This window comes from Thrips palmi, unplaced genomic scaffold (genome assembly GCF_012932325.1).
Source record: "Thrips palmi isolate BJ-2018 unplaced genomic scaffold, TpBJ-2018v1 HiC_scaffold_3, whole genome shotgun sequence".
Lineage (NCBI taxonomy): Eukaryota > Metazoa > Arthropoda > Insecta > Thysanoptera > Thripidae > Thrips > Thrips palmi.
This window is the reverse complement of record NW_023144630.1, coordinates 4,176,767-4,197,220: the sequence shown is the minus strand read 5'-3', so window position 1 is coordinate 4,197,220 and position 20,454 is coordinate 4,176,767. Positions and strand designations below refer to the sequence as shown.

The window sequence follows — 20,454 nt, the reverse complement described above, 5'->3', positions numbered from 1 at the left end:
ATCGCCCCCGAACGCCGTCCCTGGATCCGCCCCTGACGGAACGGACTGTAAACGGCGTCTGGCACTCATCCCGGGCTTCTGACTTTTGTGGCCCCCTCGGCCCCCTGCTCACAACACTCATCGAGTGCGAGGATTAATATTGTTTGTGTACGCAGAGGGCGCGCGAGTTTCAAATAACGCGTGAAAAACATCCGGCGCTGACTGGGATTGAACCACCGACCTGGCGGCCGGCCCGGGTCCTGGTGTCCTTCCCCTGGGAAGAGGAAACGCGTCCCCGGCAGCGCTCCGGGCTCCACCTCGACGCTGAAGGTGCGCTCCACCAGGGCGGTGGCGTCGCCGCCGGGAGGGGCCGGCACTCGCAGTGCGGCGGTCACCGTCTTCGTCGCCCCGTCGTTGACCTGCGAGTCGGGGCGCGGGTTCAGACTGGTTTGCTCACGGGCAGGGCCGAATTTGAAGAACTCTTTGGCGGAGTTGAAGCGGCGCACCTCCTGCAGCGACGCGCTGACGGGGAGCACCACGACGGGGGAGGGCTTCGGCCGGCCCAGCTCGAAGTGCTGCCGCGCCGTGCCGGGGGCCAGCCCTCGGGGCAGGCCTTGGGGCAGCCCGGCGAAGGGGTTGTCCGTGATGAAGGACGTCCCGGACGTCCTGGGATGGCAGGCATTAGCGTCTAAGCCGCGTCCCGCGAGAGGCAGGATGAGTGCCCGTCGCGGCGTGCCTGACGGGGTGCCTGACGGGGTGCCTGACGGGGTGCCTGACGGCGAGCTTACTTGTCGGGGACGGGGATGTCGTAGCGCGCGCGGCGCTGGGGGTTGGCGCGCACCTCGCACGCGCGCGCGGCCAGTGCGCTCCGCACGGCGTCGTGCACGCGCTGCAGGGCGCGCCTGTCGCTCGCCGAGGTCGCCGACGACGAGAAGGCGGTGGCGGCTCGCTTCGGGGCACTACCCAGGAACTGGACGTCGTCCAGCACGCCGCGCAGGTCCGCGTCGTCCACGTGCAACATGACCGCGGCCAACAGGACCAGGGCGTTGCCGGGTAACCGCCACCGCCGTGGAGGCCGTGGAGGGGGAAGGTCCTGGCCAGCACCGCCAGCCCAGCACTGCCCAGGATCACGCCGAGGAGTCGCTCTGGCGTTTTGATCGAATTTGCGGCAACACTGCTCCCAAGCCACGCCGGGGAAACGCACTCCGCAGAAAAGGCGTGCTAAAGGAAGCCTCAAGGGACACTGCCCCGTTCAGGGAGCCGTTTTCTTGTCTTAGATCGGGCGCAGTGGCCGCCCAAGTTAGCCCAAACCACGATTTCTCGCGATTTCTACTCGTTTGTCAGCGTTTCGTATGGCCGCGCGGCCTCCAGCGGGTACCTCGCCTCCGCCAATGGGCTGTCGCGTGCTACGGCTTACGCCCTGCTTGCGCCCGGCGCCGCGTGGCGCCGCGCTCCCATTGGTCCGCGGTGCGTGCGACGGAGACGGAAGATGACTCACTGGACGACGCGGCCAGGAAGGCGCGGCGGTGGCGGTCGCGGCGGTGGGAGGGAAGCGTGGTGGGGGCAGGGTGGGGGCGGGGTGGGGGGTGCGGGCACTCGGGGAGGTTGCGGCTTGCTCCGTGCTCGCGCCGCTCTCGGCTCGCTCCAGGCGCAGAGCCTCCTTCCTCCTTCAGTCAGACTTCACTCGGGTTCAGACTGCATTTGGCAGCGGCCTGCGTTTGTTCGTGGGCGCGTCGTGCGTGCGTCCGCCAGTGTCGTGCCGCGTGCTGTGTCGGTGTGAGTGCGTGTGGTGTTGGAGGTGATTGAATGCAACCGATGGCAGCCCCGCCTGCCAGGATGGCTCCGCGACGTGCTGCTAGCGCTGCTGGCTCGCCGGACTGGCGGCGGAGTGTGGAGTGCTGAGTGCCGTCCGGGTTGAGTGTCGGGCCGTCGTCCGTCGGCCGGTCCTAGCCCAGGACGTCCCAGGACCATGGCGACGGCGCCGCGCCGCACGGCCTGGCCGCCGGTCTTCGCCCTGCTGCTGCTCATGGAGTCCACCGTCGCCAACTGGTGGTAAGTTGGAGGGAGGCGCCCCGTCTGTTTGCCGAACGCCGCCGAAGAACCGTTTGTCGACGCTCCCGTCTCCCTCGCACCCCTTGGGGACGCCCCGTGAGTGCGACAGAGACAGGGCGACGACTCTTCGGCATCAGTCTGCGGCGCACTTGTTCAAACCACCTGTCGAAGGGCCGCGGCCAGGGCGTCCTCCAGAACGGCAGCCCTTCAAAAAGAACCTTCTAGAACCCTGCCGTCCAGTCCCTTCAAAACCCGGCGAAAGGGTTCCGTAGGGTTCCACGGCATCACCGTGGTTCCGCCGTGGTTCCGCAGTGGTTCCACACGGCCGGCGGTCGCAGCGGGTCGCAGCGGGTCGCAGCGGGTCGCGCAGTACAAAGAACCCTTTGTGATGGCGTCCTGATACGCCCTGCCGCCGTCTCCCGGCGGCCTCCCTCAAGGTGGCCGGCATGCTTACAAGTCGTAAACCGGGGTGACATGTCTTATGCCCTCCCGGAGGGGCCCCACCTCGGCCACCGCCAGCACGGCCAGCACGGCGTGCCACGGCCACCCCTTTCTCGACGGCCTTCGCGCAGATGTGTGGAGATCGGTCGTCAACCCCCGCACCGCCCTGCACCGCCCTGCACCGTCCTGCACCGCCCCACCGATACCATCACACCGATCTAGGCAGCAGGGGCGGTGCGGCCGTCATGTCTCTCTCTCTCCCTCTCTCTCACTCGCACCACACAGGCCGAACACGCACACCACCGGCGGGGGCTGAACCGCGGCGACACAATTTACAGTGGCTCCCTTAATCCGGAAAAGCTAAAGGCTTTATTACCGCCCCCCTCGGCCCCTCGGCCAATAAAAATATCTCGGTGCCGTCTTCGTCGCACCAACGGCCGGGCCGGCGTGCGAGTGCGAGAGGGACAGAGCGGCTTTTGGCGGGGCGACGTCGCCGACCCCCTTTCCTTCCCCCGCGCCGCTACGCCGCTACGCCACTGCTAGGCCGCTCAGGTAGACAGGACAATCGTTTGTTGGCAAACGCGCGGCGAGTCGTGCCGTGTCGGTCGTCAGCAAAGACATGACAGCCCGCTGCACTGCCTGCAGTGTGCCTGCAGTGTGCCTGCACTGCTGCACTGTGATGACAGGACACCCTGACGAGTGTGATGCGTCCACGGTCCAAAGGGCACACAACAACACTCGCCGGAGAAGTTGCATTTTCAGGTAGAAAAACGACGCTCGTTTTACAAGTTTCAAAAACGACTTCCTTTTCCCGGCAAAGTATGTACAATGTTACACATTTGTAAGAAACACGTCGTGGACTTATTTTTGCGAGTGTGCCGGCCGCTCCACCCTTCGCGGCGCCGCGTGCGGTGCTAGCGCGGCACGCCGGCGGCACGCGGCTTCGGCTTCACTTTGGGCTCGACTCGTGATCCCGCAATTTCATGGCACGTTTGCATAGCCGGCTTTCGGCGTGCATCGCGACGCATTCCGCTGCATTGCGTCGTTTCCCGCCCCACCGGCCCCACCGGCCCCATCGGCCACGCGGTACACTGTCGGAAAGGAGGGATTTTGCAGTGTGTCGGCTCCTGGGCGGGCGGTTCACAGTGGGCCAGAAGACCGCTGGAGGCGGCCGAACCTCCAGACGCGTTTTGAGCTCCAGAGTCGCTGAGCAGGACCCGAACCGAACGTGTGACCCCACCAATGGATTGCTCTCCGAACGAGGAATCCATTGGTGGGGTCACACGTTCGGTTCGAGTCCCATTTAGCGACTCTGGAACTCAAAACGCGTCTGGAGTTTTGTCCGCGCCTCCCCTGTGCGGTTCTTGCGTCGCTATCTCTATCAAAGTCCGCCCTGCCCGGCAGGAGCTGTGGCCGTGAAAACGGCAAAGAAAGACCGTGCCGACTCTTTCCGTCTCCAAAATCATTGGCGTGGCGGCGTCCCGTCGGGGGTGGTCCACGTCGGGCTGACTCCGGACGGTCTCTCTCGCACTCCGACGGAAACCCCAGTCAGTGCGACAGAGACAGAGCCGAGCTCGCCTGCGGGGATACCGCTCAATTTGGCTGCTGTCTCCCTCACTCACGTTACATTGTGCACACCGCATGGCCCCGCGACGAACGCTAACGCATGGCCGACTCGACGCTACGCCCCGTCTCTCTCGCACCCTACGGGCCCACGGCACGCCCCGCGGGAGCGACAGAGACGATCCTTCGGAATCGCGCGCCTGGTTCAAATCGCTTGTTTAGTACCTGGGCCCTGTGGGCCCTGTGAGCTCTGGGTCGAGCAGCCGTCGGATTCCGAAACAACGCTTTCGTCCCTCTCGCTCTGCTGGTTCGTCCCGTCCAAGGCGAGAGTGCGAGAGGGACGGCGCGCTGTTGGGAAGCAGTCTGCAGGTGCACCCTGCCGCCCTCCTCTCCCTTTACGACTGCCTTCCATTAATTTATACGATTGGGCGGCGGCCCTTCTTCGGCCAGCCATCGGCCAGCCCGTCTAGTCCACTGGCAAGTCCGGCTATGCCGCGCGGACTTGCCAGTGGACTCGAAACATCTCTCAATTCCGACACCGGAACGGATCACGGCGTCACGGCGCGAGAGACGCGTTTTGAGCTCCAGAGTCGCTGTGCAGGACTCGAACCGAGCGTGTGACCCCACCAATGGATTCCTCGTTCGGAGAGCAGTCCATTGGTGGGGTCACACGTTCGGTTCGAGTCCCATTCAACGACTCTGGAGCTCAAAACGCGTCTAGAGCTTCGGCCGCCTCCACCAGTCTTCTGGCCCACTGTGGTCGCCCAGCTTCCGGACCGAGTCCTCCGATCGGCCCGCCGAGACACTGGCAGGACACCGGATCCATCGAGGCTGGCGCTGCTTGCGCGCACGGGGCGGACAGAGACAGGAATGTGTGATTATCGTCATTAAGCTGGTCCACCAAATGACGGGGTTGGCGCGTCCCCTCCCTCTCGGCCACGGCCTCGGCCCTCGCAGGCCCTCGGAGGGCCCGGCCACACCTCTGGACGCCCTCAGACGCCCTTCACGTTAATGACTGTGCACCAGACAACACTTAAACCTCGCCCCGAACGCCCCGAAAGGCGCGCGCCGGCGCCGGGACTCGAACCCCGAACCGGCGCGCAATCAAATCGAGTTGTAAACCGGCGAGACGGCCGACACGCCCTGGAGACCATCCCCTGCGACACTCTTTGATGTGTGGAGCAGTGTGGAGCCACGGCCTGTTTGTTGTTGTTGTTGTTGTTGTTGTTGTTGTTGTTGTTGTTGCGGCGGTGGATGTTGCTGCTGCCGGGCTGTACGGCAGGCAGGGGCGTCTTGAGCTGCGCGCGCTGCGCTAAGCCCTCCTTTACCGTCTTTACGATCGGTGCATGTGCTGCCCTCCCCGCCTAGTCTCGCAGTCTCCCCGCCCGACGGGCCTGGGGCCGCGACGCCCCGACGCCGCGACGCCGCGACCCCCCGCGAAGGCCTCCGCGTCGTCCACCGCCGGTTGCCATGGCGACGGAGGGCTGGTCCGAAAGGATGCACCCGGAAGGGAAGGGCCGCCGAGGTTTCCAGAGTCTTCACTGCTTTCGGGGCGAGAGCGCTGTCTCTCTCGCACTCGCACCCGCGAGAGAGAATCGGAGTCGGTCTGCGGGGCTGGAGGCTGCTGGAGGCTGCCCCTGAAAGCGTGGCAACGCGGCAACCTCAACGCACGAAGGGAAGTTCACCTCGCGGACCGACGACGGGTCATTTTCCGCAGATGTTTCAACCTACCTTAATTTTGCTGGAGCTTTTTTTTTTCGCGTGGAGATAGGTTGCGGTGATAAACGCAGAGGAAGTCTCGCTAAACTAGGGGTGTCACAGTGTATGCTGCCTCGTTGTCTCGCTGACGGTGTGCGTGCCGTGGCGTGCCAACGATCCTTTTCACCGGCTAGTTATCTCTTTACGGCGTGCCGCCCCGCAGTCCGATTCCGAACGGCGTGCATTCGTCGCTCCGTCTCTCTCGCGCTCACGGGGCGCCCCGGCCGAGTGCGAGAGAGACGGCGAGCTCTCTTCGGCTCCAGCCGGGCCGGGGCCGACCGGCTGTCAACAGGGCGGGGGTGTGGCAGTGTGGCAGCACCGTGCAGCCCGGGCGCTGCTTTGTACCTGGGCAAGCCGGGCAGGTGGCCCAAAGCCCAAAGAGGTGGCCGCCGACTCTACCCTGTGCGCCGACACACAGTGGGCCAGAAGGCCAGTGGAGCCGGAGAGCCGGCCAAAACTCTAGACGCGTTTTGAGCTCCAGAAGCAGGACTCGAACCGAGCGTGTGACCCCACCAATGGATTCCTCGTTCGGAGAGCAATCCATTGGTGGGGTCACACGTTCGGCTCGAGTCCGCTCGAGTCCCCTTTAGCGACTCTGGAGCTCAAAGCGCGTCCGGGATTTTGGCCACCTCCACCGGTTGGACCAGTGTGGGACGGAGCCGTGGAGCCGCGCGGAAGTACACTGGAAGTACGCCGCCACTGCGCTGCGTGCGCTGCACCCTTTGTCTGTCCTTGTCCCACTCGCTGTTCTCGCTACCCACTTCGCCGCCCCCTTTGTGCGTACACCGTAATCCTTCGTGTTGCCTTACCTGTGCCAAAAAAGAAGGAACGGGCAGCAAAGCGAAAAAAAAAATTGTAAGTAAAAACTGAATGCCGCGAGAAAATCGTTGTTTTTAGAAGTGCGCTACCATCCGCACCTGCCGCGCGGGTGAGTGAGACGAGACGGTAGTCGGAGCGATTCGATTTCTCGACGTGTCTCGACTAGTCTCGACGCCTCGACTTCCTCGAGAGTCGCCGCAGGTCTGCCAGCGAGACTGCAGGAGCGACTGCTGTGGCCGCTTCTTCCATTGTCTTCCTGAAGCACAATTAGAGCCATGGCGGCTTGCCGTGGCTTGCCGCCCGCGCTCCGTGCTTAGCGCTTGTAGAGCCGCGGCAGCCACGGCTACGGTGTACCCACCTGTCTAACTCAGAGAAACATGATATGACCGCCTCCGGGGTTACACCATTACAATGCCGAGCCGCGGGCTGGCGGGCTGCCTGGCTGCCTGGCTGGCTGCGCGGCGGGGCGGCGATGGCTCCGTTTCGCCGGTGTTTGGTTTTTAGCAGCCCGATATGGTCCAGGGATAGATCGGTCCATTTTTAATGACTGGTTCGTCTGGCTGCCTCGGGCCGTGCACGGCCGTGAGCCCGCAGGCTCTTCCCGAACTGTGCTCCATCGCTCTGTCTCTCTCGCACCCCTGCGGGACGCTCCCTGAGTGCGAGGGAGATGACATGGCGACGAATGCACGCTTCGGTACCAGCCGGCGGGGTCGCCTCGCCAGGCTTGCCAGCGGCACCAGCGGCACCAGCGGCCAGGGGCGAAACTACACCAGGGCGCCCATTCTTACAGTCAATTCAATGAAATATTGCGGCGGGCGTGGCGGGGCGGGGCGGGCACGGGGGACCTCCCGAGTTGCGTTTAGTTTTGATGGTTTCCTGCCCTGCCTTGCCGGGCCTTGCTGAGCCTTGCCCTGCCAGCTTGACCCTCCCCGTTTGTTTTAACCGGCCCGTTTGTCTGTGATAGGTCAGGTGAGGCGCCCCCCCCCGCCCCTGCGGAGCCCCTTCCCAGGGGGCGTCCGGAAATGACGACTTCGACTGAGGAAAAAATTGAGGGGGGAGGGCTATACATACGTACGTGGTATTTTTGATTAAAAACTCAAACAAACCAAAATTGGGGAAATAAGTTTTTCTTTCTTGTGAACATTAAAACGAGTATGTCCTGCATTGGTTCAGCTGTTTCCAGTGCACCCAAATGTTGGTGGGACGCACCCTGTAGGCCGGCCGGCTCACAGGCACGCCCACACACACACACGCACGCGGTGCATGTGTGGGTGCAATGACCTGCGTGCACTCGCTTTCAAATACTTGGGGGTGCTTCTGTATACCCCTCCCCCTTCCCGAGGAGGAGGGGGGGGGTCCAGAAAGCCGCCGACAGCGCCGCCATGCGGCCTGTCGTAAAAGTCATGTTTAATATTTGGAAGAGATCTCTTACCACCTATAGTAAAGTGTTTACGCTTGGGCTTTACTGTGCTCCGGTGCCTCGCGCCCGCTCCCTCTCTCTCCGTCTCTCTCTCTCTCTCTCTCTCTCTCTCTCTCTCTCTCTCTCTCTCTCTCTCTCTCTCTCTCTCTCTCTCTCTCTCTCTCTCTCTCGCTCTGGTGTCGGCCGAAGAACAAACACCCCGTGTGTCTGCAACAAAGGGCGAGGTGCCTCGCCGCGAAGCCGCGAACTCCGTGGCTTGCTGGCGGACAAACAGACAGACGGACGGACGGACGGGCCCGCCCGCGGCCACCGTCAAATTGGGTCGGAATATATGCATACGCTGATGAATATAAGACGCGCTTCAACAGTTTGTCGGAATGTTTTTCTAATTTTTTGCCCGTGGCTGCGCGGGGCTCACAGTGGGCCAGAAGGCCGGTGGAGGCGGCCAAAGTTTCAAACGCGTTTTGAGCTCCGGAGTCGTCAAATGGTATACAAACCGAACGTGTGATCCCTACAATGGACTCCTCGTTCGGAGAGCAATCCATTGATGGGGTCACAAGCTCGGTTCGAGTCCCATTTAGCGACTCTGGAGCTCAAAACGCGTCTAGAAGTTTGACCGCCTCCAGCGGCCTTCTGGCCCACTGTGGGGCTGCGCGCCGCGCCAATCTTACAGTGGCGTGATTAGGGCCGCGACTTGATTAGCCGCCTCCGGGTTTCCTTGAACTGGAGTTGTGTTTCGTCAGCGGGCTGCCTCTCCGTCTCTGTCGCACTCGCGGGGCGTCGAGACGCCTCGGAACAGAGAGAGAGGAAGACTCGGATGATAGCGGCCGGCTGTTTACTGACGCGCCAGTTTCTCCCTTGTGTCAGTCAGGCCGACCGGCCGCCGGCAGAGAGACTGGCGAGTCGGTCTCTCTAGATCTGCCTCTCTACGGCGGAGCGGCGGAGCGCTTGAGGTCCTTGGAGAGACCGTCATCCCACGACATTACGACCGCCGGACTCGGATTTACAGCCAAATGTGCCGTTTTTTTACGGTGTTGCGAGAGGGCGCTCAAGGACGCCGGCGAGAATGCGTCCACTCCTCCGCTCGGCGGTGCTCGTCCCGCGAGCTTCCGGTTCCGCGGCCCCGGCCTTTGACTGGACTCGCTGGCGTTCATTTCCAGGAACTCGTGCCTGGAGGGTGAAGCGCGCCGCGCGCCTAGCCGGGTTTGTTGACATTGCCACCGAGGCTGGCGGGGGCGGGTAGGGGCGCCGCGCGCACGCACGCACTCGCTGTCAGACGTCCGTCAGCGGCCGGCGCGCACCGCGGCGGGCCGTCCCCGAAACGGCGCTCTGTCTCTCTGTCTCTCGCAGCAAGCCGGCACGCCGCATGAGTGCGAGAGAGACGGAGCGCCGTTCCGGAACGGGCGCGCGGTGCGCAAGGCGGGACGCCCGCGGCACTACCGGGAAGACGGCGCGCTTGTCGGGGCGCGGAGCACGCCGCCGACGCACGGCCAGACTTCCTCCATGCCGCGTGTTCGCGACAGCAGCGCCGCGGCCGCGGGCGTTGAGGCGTCAATCCCGGACCCAAGGGGCCGGCGTTCGCATCCTCACGACGGGCGCGTTTCTGGTGAAACTCGTAGGAAAAGGTGCGTTTGCGATGTGGTCGGGCGGCAAGTCGGTATTAAAAGTTGTTGATCGTGGCGCCCTGCGCGGCCCTGGCGTGGCGCCTCCGGGGCAGCGCGTAGTACGCCCCGCGTCGCAGTAAACATCACGAGCAATAGCGCGCAGGTGGGCCGGGGCTGCCTTGGCGCTGCCGGCGCGTGCCGCGGTACAGTCAGCCAGAGTGCACACGGCAGTACAGTCACCACACGGTGACGTCACACTGTCGGGCCGCCCCCTACACTGTCACGGAAGGGTGGCGTGGTCAGCATGTGCATGTCGGCGTGTTCCCGGACACTCCTTTCCGAAATTGGGAGGCAAGCTTGATTCATCGGGGGAGAGGCCGAAGCCGAAGGAAACCGGTAAATGCGATTGGAGCAGGTCAAGCGGGGCTGCGCGTCGCCAGCCATGGAACACGCGGGGCGGGGCGGGGCGGGGCGGGCAAGGGGTGGCGGCGTCGGCGGCAAGCTATGGACCTAATAAAGTGCAGATTATGGTTTGGCGGCCGAGGCGGCTTGCGGTGCTGCGCTGCGAAAGGTATATGGCGAAGGGGGTGGCTCTGGCGCGGCACGCTGGAGGCACTGGAGGCGCTCTGGGGACAGAGGCAGTCGGCGGGGCACCGCGAGGCACCGCGAGGTCGCTGCACCTCTTTGCCCAGAGTGGTGACGTCACTCTGTCTCTCTCGCACTCGCGGGCCGTTCCGTCCGGAGCGACCAAAGAATTCCTCTTCAAACCGCCGCGTCGCTGAAAAGCCGAGGGTTGATTACCCAATGGGCGATTCAGAATTCCGAACAGTGTTTCGTCGCTGCGTCTCTCTCGCACCCCTGCGGTACCCTGCGGCACGCCCCACGAGTGCGAGAGAGACAGAGAGACGGGGCACTGGGCGGAGTCAGCCTGCCGCCGCTCCCCCCGTATGATGTGTCTGAAAACCACCCCACAGCAATAAGCAGCAAGGGTGCTGCCCCTACACTGGCTCACACCGCCCCGGCCTCCGCCAATTTGCCCGAAATGAGGATTTGCCGGGTTCGCCGATTTGCCTCCCCGCCCTGATTCCCGGTTCGGCGCCCTCCACGGGCCCCACGGCCCCGCGTCGTCGCCCACCCTCCCCGTTTTTGAGCTCCAGAGTCGCTAAACAGGACTCGAACCGAACGTGTGGCCCCACCAATGGATTCCTCGTTCGGAGAGCAATCCATTGGTGGGGTCACACGTTCGGTTCGAGTCCCATTTAGCGACTCTGGAGCTCAAAACGCGTCCGGGATTTTGACCGCCTCCACCGGTCTTCTGGCCCACTGTGCGTCAGGGCTTTGCCGTGGACTTCCCCTACCTGTTGAGGGCCGCCAACGTGACGCCGCTCAGAGCGACACGCGCCTCCGTTTTCCGCGCCCGTGTTTTGGCAGCCCTGCCGTCCTCGCCTGCCTCACCGCGTCAGGTTGGCGTGGCTTTCCACGGCTTTCCTCGGCTTTTCCGCGGCTTTCCTCCGCCGTGACGCGGCGGTGCGCGGCGGTGCGGTGGCAGCCCTGACGGCCTGACAGGCCCGTAGGCACGCCTTGTTGCGCCCCTGGCGCCCCTCACCTCGCTGCTCGGCAGCCCTGCAGCCCTGAGCCAGCATGCCAGCAGCCCCCTGCAAGCTTGCAGGGAAAGAACCCGCTCCAGTGCTTACCAACTTCACAAAAATGAAACGATTTTGCTTTCTCTCCCTGCGAATTCCCTCTCCGCTGGGCCGTGGCTGCCGTGGCTGGCGTGGCTGGGCTGGCCGGGTTGGCAACACTGGAGGGTGGTGAGAGGGACGCTCCGCGCTGCAGTGTAGCCCCGCGTTGATTTCGTTCTTCGTAATAACCCGGACCGGAGCATCAACTTTATGAGTCTTTCCTTCATCTAATGTTTACTGTGGGATTTTATCGCTTTCCCTTAGTCTCCGCGAGTAAGAGTGCCCTCCCCCCCCCCCCCCCCTCCCCCTGCCGCAGCCGCGACGCGAAGGGTGACTTCGGGCGGCCGGAGCGAAGCGAAGCGCGCACCCCGGCACTAAACGGCCCGGACGGCCAATTCCAAGCCACGGCCCCGGGTTCAAACACCCGTTCCCTGCTCCCGTTTTCGCTGATTTCTGCCTCTTGACGTTCGGGGCGGGGAACTCGAACCGAGCGTGTGACCCCACCAATGGATCGCTCTCCGAACGAGGGATCCACTGGTAGAGTCACACGTTCGGTTCGAGTCCCATTTAGCGACTCTGGAGCTCAAAACGCGTCTAGAGTTTTGTCCGCCTCCACCGGTCTTCTGGCCCACTGTGCGCCGCCGTCCTCAGCCCTATAACATGACACTACACATGTTGGTGTCCTGCAGGCATGGACACCCTATCCGGCGGCGCGCCCGGCCCGGTGCCCCAGGGCTTCCCCCCTCCCTTTCCCTTTCTCTGCCCTTCTCCCTCGGCTCCCCGTGCTCCCTGCCAGGCTGTCCACCACGCCGTTCCCTTTAATGCCGAAAACTTCATTCGCGCTCTCGGCAGGGCGGCAGCGTGATGGAGGACGCCGTAAAGAGGCAGGTGCTGAGCGCACTTTGGCCAGTAAGCCTCTTACGCACGGCGTAGCACGGCGTAGCACGGCGGGGCGGGGGCCGGGGCATCAACAGCAGCAGCGTACTGCCCATCAACGCCGCCATCGCCATCGAACGGTTTAATATTTAATTGACACTAAAACCTGTTGCGCCAAGCGCGTCGCAACGGCCATGGCGCCCGCCACCCGGAGTAGCGCCGCCAACACCCCGGGCATTTTGCATACTGTAGTCAGAGAGAGAGAGAGAGAGAGAGAGAGAGAGAGAGAGAGAGAGAGAGAGAGAGGGCGCCGCCGGTCCGATGACGTGTTCCGATGTTTAGCCGGTCCGATGTTCCCCGGCGAGAACGAGGATTATGTTTCCAAACGATGGCCAAGCAAGCCCAGCCAGCCCGCCCGCCCAAGGTAAGGCGCACTCACTGCCCCCGGCGCGGACAGGGAGAGCCTGATGCAGGCCCAGCGCCGGTGGTGCCTACAGTGTGCCTACACCGAGGCCAGCACCCAGCACGCACTGTGTAAAACGATACGTTGCCTGCGGTTCCCATGGATAGGACCAGGGCGACCGGGGCGAGGGCGCAGGGGCGCTGTCATAAACAACTCGATTGCCCCGCGTCCACGCACACGCACGCACACTCACTCACCACACACACACACACACACACGCTGCCCCTGCCGGCATGCAGGGTAGGCATAGCTAGCCGCGGCCAGTCGGCCGGACTCGGCTGGACTTCCCCCCGGGCGACGCAGTGGACTTGAAGCCCCCACGTCCCGGTCCATCCCGGTCCCGACCGTCCCGACCCGACTGATGCGATGGACAAGATGGCTGTGCTCTGTCCCTCTCGCACCCTTGGGGGCCTTGGGCCACGCCCGGGCACGCCCCGTGAGTGCGAGAGAGACGGCAACTGCCGGCAACTGCCCGCCGGCCGGCCGTAAATGGTTAGAGCATAGCATCGCGTAGCGGGCCGGGCTTTTAGGAACACGGCCACTCTCTGTCTCTCTCGCACTCACGCGGCAGCCGCGGCAGTCCCCACAGGTGCGAGAGAGACAGTGCAGTCTGCATAGGCAAGCCTCGAGGAACGCGAAACGCCAGCAAAAATGTGCCGCCACCCCGTCCCTCTCGCACTCGTGGCTCGGTCCGTGTGGTTGAGCACTCAAGGTAGCGACTTTGGTTTTAAGGCGCTTGAGAATGGGTAAGGCGGCAAGGCACTGTTTGCTTGGCCGCGGTGTACTTCGGTACTTCGGCTCTTAGGGACGACCCCTTCCAAACCTCATTCCTTGCTCCGTGCCGCCGCGCCGCCGCGCCGTGTGTGCTCCGTGCCCACAGTGTAAGTGTCGGCTGTTTGCCTGTGTGCCGTCCTATCCCGTGTCCTATCCCCGGAAGAGCCGAGAGGCGGTAGACCAGACCACGAGCGGCACCTCACCGTTTCAACTTTTCAGTCGTCTTTGTCTTCCTCTCTGAAGGTGCGAGCGCGCGCGTCGCAGGCGCCTAACCTAACTCCATTTCCAAACTCCATTCACCTCATTTCGTTATTCGCCTCACGCTCGCCTCGTCCGCGCTGATGAGACAAATTCGTTTTTGTTGAGTTGGCGACCGTGCGAGCGTGGGCAGCGACCGATCAAGACATCACCTCGGTCATTACGTATCGATACAATCGCCTGACGAAATCTCGACCGTCGCTTCTCCGCCCTGGTCGCTCTGTCTCTCTCGCACTGATGCAAGGCGCTCCACGAGTGCGAGAGAGACAGCGAGGATTCTCCCACGCGTCGCTTCGCGTTGCTTTGGTCACGGCCTGATCGGGGTGCGCGAGCGTGTCGCCGCCCCACCCGAAGCACGAGCAGCCGCGAGCTCTCTCTGTCTCCCTCGCACCCTCATGGAGAGCCCCGTGAGTGCGAGAGAGACAGAGCGAAGAAACGACCATTCCGAATCGCTCGGCAGCACATAGAGGCCCTGTCTCTGGCCTCTCGAGCCCACGAGTCGCGACACTTGACCACCAAACTTGTTGAGGCCGGCACGGCGGCGACGGAGACGTCTCACAGTGGGCCAGTAGACCGGTGGAAGCGGCCAAAACTCTAGACGCGTTTTGAGCTCCAGAGTCGCTAAACGGGACTCGAACCGAACGTGTGACCCCACCAATGGATTGCTCTCCGAACGAGGAATCCATTGGTGGGGCCACACGTTCGGTTCGAGTCCCATTCAGCGACTCTGGAGCTCAAAACGCGTCTAGAGTTTTGGCCGCCTCCACCGGTCTGCTGGCAAGTCCACTGTGCGGCCGCGACGGTCCGCGACGCCATCGCGCGCGCTGTGATTGGTCCGGCGGGTTGCCTGGCAACGGGGACGCCATGGTGACACGACGAGTCGGTGACAGCCTCTTGATGGATCACCGCGGCGGAGGCAGCGAGGCGCGGTGGAGGGGGGAGCGCCATTCAGAGACAAGGCTCCGATTCATCGCGGCCACGCCAGGCCACGCAGTCCAGGAGGACGCCGAGAGGAGGGAGAGGGAGGGAGAGAGAGCGCAGAGAAAGGGAAGGACCCTCAAGCATGCGGCCCTCTGGGTCCTCTGGGCCCTCTGGGGGCGGCTTAAGGGCTGTAAGCCCAACACGAGGCTGTCCTAATGAGAAGTCCGCAGGCATCCCCGGACGGATCGGCTTCGCCATCTCGCTCGCACTCGCGGGGCTTCTAGTGGGGTGCGAGAGAGACGCAGCGACCTGCCCAGCGAGGACAGGCACTGGAAAAAAGAAGGGGTGGGGAGAGGAAATATGGCGAACGGGTAAATATAGAAACTGCTCGCAATTCCGACTTCAGTGCACCGACAGACACGCAGGCAGGCAGGCAGACAGACAGACAGGCAGACAGACAGACAGACAGCACAGCGGTTCCTAATTGCCCTAATGCTCGACAACTAACTGACGATGCTGTGTCAGGGACCGACCGGGGATCGGGAAGGGGAGGCTAATTATCCATTCATACGCGTAGCAGCGCGTACATAGCAGTGCGCGGCGCACTCTCTCGACGATGGCCTTTTATATTATGACGGCCTTATGTGGAATGGGGGCTGATTTCATATCCCAAACCACGCACGTTATTAGCCTCCCTCGCACACACACTCACACACTCACACACACAAACACACAAACACACACACACACACACACACACACACACACACACTCGCCCATGCTGCCCATAACAAAGGACGCTGCCAGAGAGAGCAGCAGGGATGTTGCTCGAGATGTTTCCGCCCAGCACACACGCACACACACGCGCGGGGTGCAGTTCCAGCGCGGCCCCAAATCTGAAATTCCGTCAAAGTCGGCCTGCCTGCCTGCCTGGCTGTTGAGCTGTTGGTTCGCCGCGCGCCAAGCGTCCCGAAAGGGGATGAGGTAAAAATGGAAATGGAAGTGTATGCTGCCGGGAGAGTGATTCCGAACGGAGCCTCTGCGCACCTCTGCGTCCATCTCGCTCCCCCTGCGGCCCGAGCCCTTCGGGACGCGCCGTGCGAGAGAGACAGCGCGTCACGCACTGACACGCTGTCGGCCCGTCGGACGGCGCGGCGGTGAGCCCCGTAAACACCGCCAGACTGCAGTCTGCCGCCAACCTCGCGGGGTTGCATCGGTTGAACGCGCCGAAGAGAGGGCGCGAGGCCGGACGCAGGTGCACCGAATGGGCAATGGACCGCCGAGCGCGCCGAGCGTCGCCCTCGCTCTGTCCCTCTCGCACCCTCACGGGGCGCCACCACGAGTGCGAGAGAGGGCGACGAGACGAACCCACCCTCGAAGCCATCCCGGGGAACGGCGACTCAAACACGCGGTGAAGTCGAAGCTGCCCGAGAGTGTGACAATGCACGCAGCGTGGCCGCGTGCGTAAAATGGTTGGACGTGAGCGGCCTGCAGACGTGTCCCCCCCCCCCCCCCCCAGTCGCAGCCAGTCGTCCAGAGGATCAAGACGGCCTTCGCCTGCTGCGGCGATGTCAGCTGGCTGGCCCGTAAAGTCGCCGAAGGTCTTTGCCAAGTTCTAGGGGAGAAAACACACCCTTCGCCTTTGTGTGTGTGTGTGGTGTGTGTGTGTGTGTGTGTCGCGTGTGTGTTGGTGTGAGTGCGTGCGTGTGCGCGCATGCGATGCAGCAGGAGCCGATCGGGCTGCCGTCAGCGAGAACGAAGGGGTGGTCGGGAAGGGAGATGAGGCTGCTGGCTGACGAATCAGCAGTTTTGTTGTTTGTTTTTTGCCGTTTTTCCCGCCTTGCAGCGAAAGGGAATCCAAGTTCCGGGTGCCTAATCAAGCTCTCCTCACACGGATCTGGAGTAACTTGTGGTTGTGTCGGCAGGATGCTGGGGATGCACGGGTCGAGCGGCTCCGCGGTGGAGTTCAACCCCATGAGCAGCCACAAGGACAACTGCAACCGACTGGACTACCTGGTGGAGCGGCAGCAGCAGCTGTGCGGGCTCAGCGAGAACGTCCTGACGGTGCGTGGCGAGCCGTAGGCAGCGTGGCGGCCAAGACGCGTTTTGAGCTCCAGAGTCGCTGAACAGGCCTCGAACCGAGCGTGTGACCCCACCAATGGATTCCTCGTTCGGAGAGCAATCCATTGGTGGGGTCACACGTTCGGTTCGAGCCTCATTTAGCGACTCTGGAGCTCAAAACGCGTTTCGAGTTTTGTCCGCCTAATGCGAAGCGTCCCTCCCCCTGCTTGCAGGCCATCAGCACGGGCGCCAAGCTGGGCATCGACGAGTGCCAGCACCAGTTCCGGAACAGCCGCTGGAACTGCAGCACCTTCAGCAACTCCAGCAACGTGTTCGGCGGAGTGCTGTCCGTCCGTAAGTCGAGTGAAGCTCTCCAAGCTCCGTCTCCCTCGCTCTCACGGGGCGTCCCGCACGCTGTGACGTGGCTTGCTTTTGGCTTTTGCAGACAGCCGGGAGACGGCCTTCGTGTACGCCATCTCGGCGGCGGGCGTGGCCTACGCGGTGACGCGGGCGTGCTCTAGGGGCGAGCTCAACGAGTGCTCGTGCGACCCCAGGGCCCGCGTGCGCAAGACGAAGAAGAAGTGGAAGTGGGGGGGATGCTCCGAGGTGAGTGCAGCACCCAAATGAGGCTCTTGTGTCCATGGGGGCGGCCAGCATGGCCAGCAAAGCCTGTCGCTGAGGCAATAGCTGAGCTTTGCTGTCCAAGTTGCCTGGTCGGCAGGCTGGGGGCGGTTACTTGTGGCCGCCCTCTGGACTCTCGCTCTGCCCCGCAGGACATCCGCTTCGGGGAGAAGTTCAGCAAGGAGTTCGTGGACGCCAGGGAGCACGGCGACGCCCCGGAGGGCCTCATGAACCTGCACAACAACGAGGCGGGGAGGAGGGTAAGTGGCAACATGGAGCCAAGCATGCAGGGCCGCTTCCCGAGTCTCGCACTCATGGCGCACAGTGGATTTGCCAGAGGACCGGCGGAGACGGTCAAAATCCCAGACGCGTTTGAACTCCAGAGTTGCTCAATGGGACTCGAACCGGACGTGTGACCCCACCAATGGATTGCTCTCCGAACGAGGAATCCATTGGTGGGGTCACACGTTCGGTTCGAGTCCTGTTTAGCGACTCTGGAGCTCAAAACGCGTCTGGAGTTTTGGCGGGCTCTTGGTGTCCGCACAGTGTGCTTGACGCGTCCTCGTCTTTGCTGCATTGCAGTCGATCCGGTCGCGCATGGAGCGCATCTGCAAGTGCCACGGCATGTCCGGGTCGTGCTCCGTGCAGGTGTGCTGGCGCAAGCTGCCGCCGTTCCGCGTGCTGGGCGACGCGCTGGGGCAGGCCTACGAGGGCGCCACGCAGGTCAAGCTGGCGGAGAACAAGCGGCGGCGCCACGCGCGCGGCAAGAAGCTGCGGGCAGTGTCGCGCGAGATCAAGCCCCCCAACCGCACCGACCTGGTGTACCTGGAGGACAGTCCGGACTACTGCGAGCGCAACGACACGTGAGTAGCCTCACAGCGGATTTGCCCGATAGGGCCAGAAGACCGGCGCCAGCGGCCGAAACTCTAGACGCGTTTTGAGCTCCAGAGTCGCTAAGCGGGACTCGAACCGAACGTGTGACCCCACCAATGGATTCCTCGTTCGGAGAGCAATCCATTGGTGGGGTCACACGCTCGGTTCGAGAGCCATTTACCCTTGACGTCCCGCCTGTTCCAGCATGGGCATCCTCGGCACTCGCGGCAGGGTGTGCAACCGCACGTCGCCGGGGCTGGACGGCTGCCGACTGCTGTGCTGCGGCCGCGGCCACAACACGCGCATGAAGGAGGTGGAGGACAAGTGCCAGTGCCGCTTCGTGTGGTGCTGCAACGTCGAGTGCAAGACCTGCCGCGTGCGTCGCGATGAGCACACCTGCAAGTAGGGGGCAGTCTCTCTGTCCCGCCCCGCCCCGCCGGTTCAAAAGGATGTTCAACCTTTACCACTGCAACTCCCCCTTCCCCCCGCCTGAGTGTCCACCCGGTCCGCCCCTGGCCTCATCGACTCCCGGATGCTCTCGTTGCTCACCGACTTCCCTAGTTCTTTGCCTGAAGGAAGCGCGGCCCGTTTTTCCACCTTTCCATCCTCTGACCTTTAAATGGGGAAGTCCCATATGGGGAACATATGTTTCGATTTACTCATACTTTCTTCATCCCTTTGGTACATGTTAAGATTGACGGTAGATGTAAACAGGGCGTTTCTGCCCCCTCTGCTGTATACTAGCCTGGAAGGCGCTGGAAGGCCTGGAAGCGTCATGTGAGGAGGCTCCTTTGTGAGTCGTGGGTCGGGTCGGCAACGGAGCATCGGTACGGAAGTACGGAGTGGACGCGCTTCAAGAGACGAGCGAGACGCGACTAGCGCCCGAAGGCAGGCAACCCATCAGGCACCTGATGGGCCACTTCGGCCACTTCACGCCGGGGGCTTGCCCTCCCTAGAGTCCTATAGCGTACTATAGGACTCTAGCCCTCCCCCGGCCCATTTTGCAAGAGTGTAGGAGCGACTTGTAGGTAGTCTTCTAGTTTTTGGGTCTATCTCATTCTCTCAATTCTTTCAACCTTGGAAAAAAGTCATTAATTTGACTTAATCTTTGTTACTGTAATTGGTTCTTACTTATCGTTCAGGCATTCCCTCTAGCTATTCTTTTTATTGTCAATGATACGGTAGTAAGGACGCTGCCCTTAGCTCATGGCAGTAATGATTTGGTGTGCGGTAAAGAAACATACTTTTTGTAAATGTGGTTCTTTGTTCTCTCTGAGATTAACGTATTGATTAATTCTGTCTATTGAAGTCTGATATGATTGGCAATGATTTTATAGTAAGTTTTAGTGCACAAAGTGCTTACTACCTTCTTAAAAGTTGGCCTCAAGTACATTTTCCTTAGGCCAACATTTACTTTTCAAGTGGTTTTTGTCTTTGGTAGAAGTCATTGGTGTGTCTTTAAAAGAATTTTGTTGCAAGTTTTGAACCATTTTTGTTTTTTTACAACAAATCCAAAACGATTAAAATTTGATGTGATTATGAGTTTCTTGGTTTAGAATTCTCTTTGTTATATGTTATTATTTATTATTCTCTGCCCTCATTTTTACCAATTTTGTCATGTTTTATTTTGTAAATATGTTGTTATGTAATTTTACCTCTGTTTATGTGTTGTAGAGCAGTATTAATAGTTTATAATAAGTCATTTTTTTCCCAAAGCCAACCGTAATTATAGACTTCCATAGCATTTGAAAAATGAACTGGAAGTTTTTGACTGGTTGTTGCTTAAATTCCGAGTCAGTTCTTCAAAACAGGAAGTAATGTACACAAATACTTGTATGATTTTGCATTCGGTATTCATTTCTTGTCACATCAAGCAAATCAAGATTACGCCTAGTCCTAATAATGTAGAGTTACTTGTCAATTTTAGGGTGTGTGCCAAATCTGTAATTTCAGGAATGAATACCAGAAACCCAGTGTAAATACGAAGTTGTAGTGATACTTTTTACAGGGGTTCATTATCGTCTGTAATAATTTTTGTCATCCCATCTTTCCCAATCCCCTAGATCATGTATGTTCCAACTTGGTTCAACTTTTTGTAGGTGTTTGTCACTGCACATACCCCACTTTCTGAGTCTTGTAATCCTCAAGTCCACAAGATGAATAAACTGTTAATTTGGTTTTTACATTGCCCACTTACTTGCAACAGTTTAGTGAAATGTTATCAGTTTCAGGAAATCCCCAGTCTGGGTCTCAAAATCAACCACATGTAGATGGGGGAAGAAAAACTAA

General features: G+C 61.3%; 1 protein-coding gene across 2 annotated transcripts; it reads left to right on the top strand.

The window, feature by feature from the left end:
* The first annotated feature begins 1,609 nt into the window (after positions 1-1,609).
* LOC117648618 (protein Wnt-4-like) lies at positions 1,610-20,348 on the top strand. 2 transcript variants are annotated; one of them, XM_034391225.1, is made up of 7 exons: positions 1,610-2,031; positions 16,536-16,674; positions 16,905-17,025; positions 17,117-17,277; positions 17,445-17,552; positions 17,875-18,155; positions 18,370-20,348. In XM_034391225.1, exons 1-7 carry the CDS (start codon positions 1,949-1,951, stop codon positions 18,569-18,571), a joined length of 1,095 nt encoding a protein of 364 aa, XP_034247116.1. In that variant the 5' UTR covers positions 1,610-1,948; the 3' UTR covers positions 18,572-20,348. The 2 variants fall into 2 exon arrangements, with proteins under 2 accessions (XP_034247116.1, XP_034247117.1); XM_034391226.1 differs by lacking the exon at positions 1,610-2,031 and adding an exon at positions 16,006-16,070.
* The last annotated feature ends 106 nt before the right edge of the window (positions 20,349-20,454 follow it).